The 10,685-nt window shown below is 39.2% G+C and overlaps 1 protein-coding gene across 1 annotated transcript; it reads left to right on the top strand.

The window, feature by feature from the left end:
• The first annotated feature begins 2,099 nt into the window (after positions 1-2,099).
• aif1l (allograft inflammatory factor 1-like) lies at positions 2,100-9,553 on the top strand. Its single transcript, XM_033990309.2, has 6 exons — positions 2,100-2,247; positions 2,408-2,469; positions 4,039-4,105; positions 6,438-6,479; positions 6,977-7,139; positions 8,732-9,553. The coding sequence occupies exons 1-6, from the start codon at positions 2,229-2,231 to the stop codon at positions 8,817-8,819; spliced, it is 441 nt and encodes a 146-aa protein (XP_033846200.1). The 5' UTR covers positions 2,100-2,228; the 3' UTR covers positions 8,820-9,553.
• The last annotated feature ends 1,132 nt before the right edge of the window (positions 9,554-10,685 follow it).

The raw sequence follows: 10,685 nt of genomic DNA on the forward strand, positions 1-10,685 counted from the left end.
GGCTCAGTACCAGTGAGCGACTGCAGTGTAGCACCTCCTGATACTGAGCTACAGTTTAGCCTCGGTCAGGAGAACTCAACATCCACACCTGCAGTGTACTACACCACACAATACTTCTAATCATGAGGAGAATGTGTCCTGAGGAAGAGAGAAGGAAATTTTCCCTTCATGTACATTATATGTAAACTCTTCTGAACTCTGCATATAGGTTACCTGTTAAAATACATTTTACTTTTGCAGCTGTTTTGTCGCCCTGAGACAGTCCAAATGCATTTTCCTTCACTCTCTCAGTCTGTCACGGCGCTGCACAGACACACTGGACTTTACGGTGGACTACATCTTCAGTGCACTCTCTCTGAAGCATTATGTGCACCTTTCTCTGTGCAGTCCCTTAACAATGGTTTTCAAGAAGGGTTTGAGTTCACAAGGTCTTGGCTCTGCTTCATCTTTAATTTAAGCACAAGCAGTGCAGAAGGGCTGGAGGGTGCACAATATTCTCTTAGCCAACTCCCAATCTAGAGTAAGGTATACGGGCTATTTGAAAAGGTAAAACTTTTGCGATACGAATCGATCTCGTTCAGAGTTTTATTTGGCTATCCATCATAAAGCCCATCTCTGAAAACAGTGTTAGAATATTTTCTGTGAATCAATACTGCCCTCATGTGGCCAAAGTTTAAAACTATAATAATTATTATCCAAGACCTTGTATAAATATGTGGACACTCCAGGACAGGCCTGGTGTTTAAACCACATGTCACCAGACAATCACATGTCTAATAAGAGGCCCTGCTCTTTCTGCTGTTTTTCTGCGCTCTGTTTGTGGCCACGTTTAAATCTCACTTAAAAACGCCACTGCTGTCTGATTATTATTGAACAGGTTTTAACAGTGATGACTAGACATAAGACAGCTTTAATGTCAATAAGAGCAAGATGTTAGTTTGGGATTAGGTATCAGTTCATGTATCATGTTTGATTTGCAGCTGTTTTATCTTTTATTCAAGGCACTGTGCCACAGTGCACTGGATTAACTCACCATAAGATACAGATACAGATGTACTTCACCTCTGTGTCCATATACACTTAAAACAGGGTAACACAGAGAGCCACTTCTCCTGACCTGATATGTTATAGTACAGAGCTTGGTTATTAAAGCAGTCACTGTGGCATTGTGGGTAGAAACATGGCACACATAAAGATCTCATTGATGTCTTTAGTAAATCATCAATGAATATTACATTTCTCACACACAATAAAAGGGCCACCTGCAGGTGGAAATTTACTGCATAGGCTCAGATATGATCTCCTCTTACACCTACAGAGAAAACAAATGGAGCCTATTGCAACTCACAACCGCGAGGTGGCGTCAGAGAGCCACACTGTAAACTACACCTGCCTACAGATCTAAGTCTCCTCACATGGACCTGCTGCAGACTGAAAAGACTCACTACTACTACAACACACAAGTACTAGCTCTACGTTATAGTGGTAGAAGTAGTAGTAGATGTAGTAGTAGTAGCAGTAGTGGTAGTAGTAGTAGCAGTAGATGTAGTAGTAGCAGTAGATGTAGTAGTAGCAGTAGTGGTAGTAGTAGTAGCAGTAGTGATAGTAGTAGCAGCAGTATATATATGCACATATATCTATATATCTATCTATATCTACCCACCAGGTACACACACACACACACACACACACACACACACACACACCCACACACACACACCCACAGAGGATACTCACACACACACACACACACAGTCACACCCAAAGCCGTGCGTCTGTCTCCTCGCGCACAGCGGAGGATGGGGGGGAGTTTGCGCCTCTTTTGACCAAAAAATCACCAATTAAATTTGAAGGAAGATTAACCGGAAATAAACAAACATTAAAAACATATCACAGTAATGTCCAAAATGACAGAGTAAACCTACACGCGCTGGTTTTAGCTCCACAGTGCGCAAAATCACCCTAAAACACATCTTTGCAACTTTGATTTATTTTAGATTATGTTTAAATAAAAGCAGTTTCAGACCAGTGTACTTTATTTTGAAGGACATTTCCGGATGAGCTGCTGCCAGTGCGTGCGTTTGACTTAAATCCAGAGCGGTATTGGCTGCAGCTGCTGAGCTCTCCACACCAAAGAGGAGCAGAGTGTCGCCTTGCCGTGGTCAGTGTGCGCTTGACCTGTGCTTGAGGATATTTTACCTGTCCATAGCAAACGGGGAAATACCATCATGCCTTCCAATGCTCAAGGTAAAAACTGCAAAAAGGCTCTTGTTTTCCGCGCGCATCCATTATGTCCAGTGCGCTATCCCCGGCTTAGAGCGCACAATAGAGCGCGTGCAGGCCTAAGGTGCCGCTAAGCCAAGAAAAGTAGCTCATCACTAACATTAACCTCAATATCTGTCTTCAGGTGGGAAAGCATTCGGTCTCCTAAAGGACCAACAACGACAAAAACTGGAGGAGGTAAACCAGGTGCGTGTGCGTTCGCCTCATCTCATTGTCTTTTTTAGTGCACCTCATGGGAATGTGGGTGTAATGAGGGCGCTTACACTTGACTTGGCAATGGCCTTGTTTCTAAGCCTGTGTCTTTCCAAGCCTACTTTATCCTCTCATCCTGGATTCATTATGTCACTGTGGTTTTGGTGTTTTTGTTATTGATCTTTGCAAGGGTGACCTCTTGTCCGTTGACACTTGTTGCATTTGGGTTGATTGGGCTTGGACTTGAACCTTCTGTGCGGGTTGTTCTTATCAATGCAGGAGCTCTGGACCTGAATGCAAGTGTTATCAGTGAGTTTGATACCGGATAAGGCCGGTTTGTGATGAAACAATAGGGTAACTCTGCTGTTGGCAAGCCTAGACTGTTATTAAATCTGTTTAATATTCAATAATGCCTCAATATGTATCATGTTGAATCAGAATATTTGGGAATGGCCTATAGCAGGGGTGTCGAACTCATTTTCACAAAGGGCCACATCAACAAAATGGTTGTTCTCAAAGGGCCAGATGTAACTAACTGTATCACTAAATGTAACCAAATTTAATGTAAAATAAATGCATTTAATCACCGTTTCTATATTTATTACTTATTCAAGTTACAAATATTGCATATGGATTTGCACAGATATGAAAAAATGGCTGTTTAACTGCGTATCTAATGATAAACTGACATTTTAAGACAGTCATACCTTTTAATTTACTTTGCCACGGCCTACATAAAATGACGTGGTGGGTCGCATTTGGCCCACGGGCCTTGAGTTTGACACACATGGCCTATAGGGTTTACTCGATACAAGTGGTATTCACAAGCTTCTATAGGGTCTAATCAAAATGTGATGAGGAAATAAAACAAGATGTAATGAGACAGGAGCACATTTAGGACCATTTTGTGCAATATTCTGTTCAGTGTTCTGTCAATACAAGAATTTGGGTTTATCCAGTGTGTGTGTTCTATTGTCTCACACATCTACAACATTTAAAGTGATCTGCACTGAAATATTACATGCTGTGGAATAAAATAGTAATAAATTTAGTTGGCATCTTTCCTGTACGTAATATAACCGAGGCTTTGCTCTTTGGTCATCCTTGTTCTCCAGATAAACTGTGAGATAGGACATTCCTTTGTGAAGGCTGTAGCTGTGGCTCATTTGGTTGAGTCATGCAGCCTCTGTACACATCCACACAAGAGGAGTTTATGTCTTCACCCTTAATTATAAACTACAGACACATCAGGGTCAACAAGGAAAATCTAAACTGCTTAAGTCCTCCTCTTTTCCTGTTCTGTGTGAAGATGGAGGCGACTCCCACAGCAGATTGCTCCATTATAATTTCATTAGCACTGGTTCCTCTGGGTATTATGTTCTTTCCATTTTGCCTCTTGTGAAGTGTTCCACTTAATCAGCAAACACATTTACAACACTAGATATGAGATGAGGTTTAGATTTGGCTTTATTGCTCATGTATATACACATTTTGAACCAGCTTGATCAGAGAGATGTTATCTTGTTTCATTTTTACAGCTTTTTTCTTCTGTTTTCTTCCTAGGAATACTTGGAAGACCAGAAGTACAGTGATGAAGAGGATTTGGCTGAGAAATTGGAAGGTTTTAAAAGTAAGTTTGCTGCACTTTTTTTGTTCTTTCTTATCCTTTTCTCTTCCTGTCCTACTTTTTGGGAGCGTAAAGCCTAAAGTATTTTGTTTTCTTCTGTGGTCCTGCATGGTCTGAGAGGAATGTGCCGCTGGGCGCGCCACAGCCTTTTGTTATACCATTCCATTTTTTGTTTAAACTCTTCTCTCTCCTGGGGATAAGAAAAAATCAGTTTGGATGGAGCGATTAAAGGAATATTACACGTTTTATTTCTATGTGAAACCGTTGATGTGAGACGGACCTGTAGCAGGCTGTGTTCTGTCTTTTGACCAAATTAAACAGAACAGAAGAATGCATATTATGGGACACATACTTTAAAGTTCTACAAATAATCTTGTCGAGCTGAAGGAAACGGAACAGTAATGTAAACATCAAGCCCATACATCTTTTCCCCTTTTCTGTGATCCTGTCCCACTGACCCAGAGGTGGTGGGAAATATTTATGTCTATCCTCTTGTCACAGCAGACCTCCAGCCAACAAAAACACGCCTGGATAATGCATAAAAGTGACTAACAAAACTGTAGGAATATTAGAAATCGTTATTGTTATTTTTTTTATTTCTGCCTTTTTTCACTTTATTAAGAGATGACTATGCCCATAGTCAGAGCGATATCCTTTCCTTCTTGTTTTCTAATGAACCTGTCAAACTAACTATACTGGGAAATGTATTGAGGAAAAAATATATAATCTCCCTATTGTAGCTTTGGAGAATTGCAAAATTACAATATCAAGTGTATTGTCAATAATAAAATCTATACCTAAGCCAAGCAAGAAGGTTCTGGGGTCAGTTTCTGGGTCGACTGGCCCTTGTTTGGGTGGGTTTCTTCAGACACTCGTCTTTAGTCCCATCAATCCAAACCATGTACAACAGATCAAAACCTCCAGTGAAGGTAGTCCTGACCAGGCCTAGCTCGAGATCATGAAGGTCCTAGAACATTGTTTGGCAGCAATGGTTCTGTTATGTCCTTTGGCAAGACGCTTCACTCATAATGCCCAGCATAAGCGCACGTGTGTGCACACACAGGCGCAAACCAGTGATTATTGGTGGTGGTCAGAGCGCCTGATGGCACAAATTGACAGTATCGCTTAAGTCAGTCTACCCCAGGGCACGTACCGCTTTGACAAGCGTGTAAATGTAAAGCATGTGTGTTACAAGTGTAAGTTATTATTATAAATGAACAGGAATTTTCAGTGTAATGTCCCTAACCAAATGAAAGTAAAACATGTACACTCAAAGTTGTATCAAATGATTCTAAAAACACAAAATTGAGTATTGTGTTCATTGTCTGGACATCTGGATACTGGATCCTTTCAAGCCCTGCAGACAGGAAAATGCTTTTTTATCTGACAGCTAAAGGTTTCAGCCATTTCAGACTATTAAAACTACACATTCTCTGATGTGTTACAAATATAATCAATGACTTGTAAGCACTGACTTCCTCCTTTCAAGAACAGTTAAACATCCCAGTTGCTTAGAACAGATGCCCCTGTCATTTCACGGCCAAAGGTCATTGAAAATCATATAGACTTAAGTTTTGTCTGTTTTTCTGTGGCTGTAGAAGATGATAAACAGGCTGCCCCCGGACATCTTTCTCTTGAAAATATGCTCTGTGTGGGTGTGTGTGTGTGCGTATGCGTGTGTGGGGGGGGCTCTCTTCTGACTCGACGAACAGGCGTAGCATTGTCCTGTCCCATTCCCCAGGGCTTCAAAGAGTTAAGTTTCCTCCTCTCTCCCTGCCTCCCCATACAGAGCTCCCATTGTGAGATTGAAAATAGCAAGTGTAATCGGACCAAAGTGGCCCAGAGAAAAGAGGTGACGAAATTTAGGAAGACGCGGGAAAAGGGTCCCCCACTATCTGCCTCTGCCATTTTGAAAGTGTGTGATTCACGGGCTGCATTTGCCATAACTAGATGTAACTTAAGATAAATCTGGGCATTTTGATGTTAAATGTTTGAGTTGCCCCTTTAAAAATCTGTCAGCGCTCTAGTCCTCCTTTCTTTTAAAATGCTGCCAACTTCAGCTGTGCCAGTCTCAGCTGCGCACGGCTCACTCACACCTGTCATTATCGGCTGTGGACTCTCCCTTTTGCTGCACCAACTGTCTGACATGACTGCAGTGTTTGTGTGGCTGCCAAAGATTAATTGGTACCCAAATATGAATCAAAATGAAGCAATGTCTAGAGATGTCTTTACTTCATTTTTAAACATAGATTTAGTAAGTGTTTTTTTTTTTCTTATAAGCATGTTAACAGGTCTTTCCAAATAAGTATTCCTTACCCAGTCTGTGTTTTTACAGATAAATATGCTGAATTTGACCTGAACGACCAAGGAGAGATTGGTGAGTACATTTACATGCACAGCGCAGCAGCTCTTGTACACGTGTACTGAGCCATGTGAAGGCCCTCACCAAAACACAGTAATTAAACACGCATGTATTATCTGGGCCATGAGATCACACCACTTGGACTGGCCTAAATTTCAGGTTAGTGTTGTTTGTAAAATGACACCAGTCTGTTACAGACATGAGGTTAACACAAAAGACACAAACGTAATTGTTAAAAAATGCTTACATATATATTTTAAAACTAATAAATGAGGCTTAATTTGCATTGAATAGAGTGTGCTATAACATAAATATCAATCTTCTTCTTATCAATATTTTTTAATAACAAAGTACATTGTTTTTCATTTGCTGTAAGCCACAGTCGTCATAATCCACAATTATACGCAAATACGTTTTGAAATGTGTAACTGGACATGTACCTGCAACCTAAGTTTTAACTTTAAATTTACTTAAATTGTTTCTGGCTAAATGTTTATTGATTTCCCTTTTAGATTTGATGGGTCTGAAAAGGATGATGGAGAAGCTTGGAGTACCTAAAACTCATCTAGAACTGAAGAAAATGATTGTTGAAGTAACGGGAGGCAGCAGCAACACTATCAACTACAGGGACTTTGTGAAGATGATGCTCGGGAAGCGCTCTGCAGTACTTAAGCTGTAAGTTCACTTGTGCATAACATTTTTGTATTGTCCTGTTGACATTATATATAGACCATCTGCTGTCAGTGTGAGCCAAAGCGTTTTTCAGTGTCAGCAAAAGGATTTGCAGCCGTTTGGGGAATATAATGATGTCACTGGCCACATGCTTCAGTAGTATTCTGTTTGTTGATGGTCACAGTCTTTCACTCTGTCTTAGGATCATGTGCTTAAGTCACTGATTACCAGGCGATTAAGCGACTCACAAAAGATTAGAGTAAATACAGGTTAAACTTTCTAACCATTTGTTTGTGAAATTCTGGATAATTTCCACTGTGTATTGGGCTAGACACTTAGACAAATCTCTCAGATTTAATACTGTAATATTTAAAACCCACGCTCAATCTTTAAGTGGACATCTTCACAAATAGCACACAAACATAATACCTGACCGACTGCACTGAAAACTGTCATCAGGGCCTGACGAGCCTAGATTTTGTGCCAGATTTTTCTCACCACTCTCGGGCTTAGTGAAGCTTTGCTGAAGTTTCCCAAAAAAGGAAATTAAAAACAGTCAGCGTGACTAGCTCCTGTCAGATGCCTCACTCTTCTCAGCCGCACCACTTTATCAACTATTTTCTTCACTTCTATTTTGACATTACTTTCCTTTCTTTAAATACACTGCGCAAAATGTCTCTTGAGAGCTTTATGCCATGTCAAAACATGCCTGGAGTTGTGTTTTGTTGCTTAAGTAATACATTATTATTATTAGTCTGTCTACATTTCCAAAGCTCATAATGTTCTGTTCCACCTGATGATGTCATGAAGTGGTTATTTTCACGTTAACGGCAACAGTTTAACTTTTGTTTGGTAGAGATCTACAATTCCTGGGTTGAAATGAGCCAAATGATTCTAGCAAAGTTTAAAAACACAGTGGAGAACTTCAAGTATTACTACATGTGCTTTCTGTTTGAGAGCAGAATTCAGCCTAAAAATGCAGGGTTTGTCTGTTAAACATGTGTAAATTAAACAAAACACAACTCCGAGCATGTTTTTGATGAGGAAACAACATAACATACATCATAAAATAGCATAATATTGCCCTAACTACAACTGACTTACTTGGTTTTAGAAGACATTTCAAAATTAAAATAAATGTAGAACCGTTACAGGCAGAGTCTAAAATAAACTCAAAGGAACAATGCTATAGTGCTCATTTTCCAATTTGGCATCATTTTCTTCCTTTTGGCCTTTCCATGAGATTACGACAGAAGGTTGGGAGGTACTTAAGGTGCCCTTTTGTTATCGAACTCTATTTATCTGGACAAGGAATCTGTATGACATTTAGTTGTGCTTAAAGTTACAAAAATAAACCCGTAAGAATACACATTTAAGGTATTTTTGAGCAATAAATGTACTTATATTTGAATAAATGTAAGAAATTTATCAGCAAAGTTACAACATCCAGAGAAACGCACCAGAAAATGACCTAATGCACCTTTTTTTTAAGTGACATTTTGTATCTATGTCTAGTGTGTTTTTTGTGTTTCATGACTGTATCTCATCTCATACGCTACTGTATTTTTAACAATCGGGATTCAAATGTTTTTCAGTGTCTTAATCTTCGAGGACAAGGCCAATGGCTCCCCGTCCAAGCCGTCAGGACCCCCTCCAAAGCGGGACATTGCCAGTCTGCCTTAAGCCCAGAGTCTCCAGCCCACAGTAGAAGGACTGTTAGTCGTCGTGTGTAAATGAGCCTTTCTTCTTCCATGATCTTGAGTGTTGTGTTGCGGGAACAGTCTGTGAGGATTTGAACTTTGTGACTTTTATCATAAATGGCCCCAGTGTTGTGTATTTGAAAGACACCTGGACTTCATGTTGGACTGTGAATATCTTTTACCCATTTATTTTAATATGTAGCAAGGCTAGTTGTGGAAGTACATTTTGTGTTTTATCGTTGCATTTTAAGGGAACTTGTCATTGTGTTATTTTACTATATACTTTTTGAATAATTTAATCTCCAGACACATTTTTGTCACTGTGCTCAGTCTTTTTGATAGGCTCTTTTTTGTAACTATGCTTCAGGTTAGGCACAGTTGCGCTCTCTATATTTAGGCCCATTGAGAAGCATGGAAGAATACTGATCCAATTGGCATGGGTAACTACTGAATGTTTTAATGATCACTTAAGTCTTGTGGATCGTCTTCAACCTCAGATGGACAACTTGGATGACAATGTTGATTTCATGTTGAAATGTCAGTAGTTGCACATATAAGTAACATTATTCTCTACAATCATTTTCTCCAAGTGCCTCAGCTTGCAACTTGATTGAGGAAATGCATAAGGTATTGAATTGATAACATTATTGTTATAACTTTTTAACCTTTGTCTTTTTAAACATACATTTATTGATTAAATTCTGTATGTTGTACATATATTTAATGTGGATTTTCTTAACATCTGACTTTTCTAACATTGTCTTGTTTCCTTAAATATTAATGAAGTAATTTAGTTTTAGTTTTTTTTGTTTTTTTTACACTGCATTCCCACTCATTGTTTTATCAAATTTTATATTTTGTTTTGTTGTTGTGCCTCATTTTGTCTTTCTTTTCCACAGTTGTGTGATTTTTGAAATTATTTTTAACCCACCTATTTTTATAGGTTAAATGCAGTCTGCTTTACACATTAAAGATACATTAAGTGCAGGCACCAAAGTAATAAAAAATCTTTCACTGCAGAAGCGAGTCATTATTCGGTGGCACTGGTTGATTGTTTAGCTCTTTGCCCTCACACCAACAGGTCATGGGTTCAACTCCCAGGCAGTGCAGGGCCTCTGTGCAGTTTGCATGTTTCTCTCCCTTGTCTAGGAGGGTTTTTGTCCGGACACTCCAGCTAAGATGGTCTTGACCTAAACCAATCACAAGATCTTGAAATGACTGTCTGCAAACATATGACAGGCGGCTCCAGCTGCTGCATTGAAGTATGTGTCTAATTTCCCCACAGGGATTCATATGCCTATACACAAAATTAAAACATTTCTGTTGATTAAAATGCAGCCACATTGATTACAATAAAAATACTGTGCAAGTATAAAAACATTGCAAAAGAAAATTTTAATTCTGTCAACTGTACAAACGTTGACTGCCAATTTGGGAAACTTTGACTCTAAAACTTTTGTCCAATTGACAAAATTAATTTATTTTGCCCAAATACCTGTAGCACTGAGGGATTACACAGAGATCTATCAAAACGATAAATGACACAGTAGAAAAGCAGTTTAACGGTTGTGTTAAACCGTTATTTTTAACAGATCCATGGTTAATCTCCATGGTAACACGCGGTTTAAGCTCTGCCCTGTCTCTACAATTCTGTCACCACACTGACATCTACTGGTCAAAAACTGTTTGTAGAAATCAAATTTAATAGACTACTGTTATATTTATAATAAAAGTTAGTTAATCTTTAACATACACGCAAAACATATACATGGAATATTGTAACAAGATTTTGTAAAGCCTCTAAATTTGTAGAAGGAATGACACAGCCTAGTGCTAACAAGCAAAGGCT

The sequence above is a fragment of the Periophthalmus magnuspinnatus genome, chromosome 23 (assembly GCF_009829125.3).
Source record: "Periophthalmus magnuspinnatus isolate fPerMag1 chromosome 23, fPerMag1.2.pri, whole genome shotgun sequence".
In the NCBI taxonomy this organism is placed as follows: Eukaryota; Metazoa; Chordata; class Actinopteri; order Gobiiformes; family Gobiidae; genus Periophthalmus; species Periophthalmus magnuspinnatus.

Coding starts and splice junctions, on each gene's coding strand:
- aif1l (XM_033990309.2), top strand. Junction 2,470..4,038: donor AACTGGAGGAGGTAAACCAG/GTGCGTGTGCGT, acceptor TTTTCTTCCTAG/GAATACTTGGAAGACCAGAA. Junction 4,106..6,437: donor GAAATTGGAAGGTTTTAAAA/GTAAGTTTGCTG, acceptor GTGTTTTTACAG/ATAAATATGCTGAATTTGAC.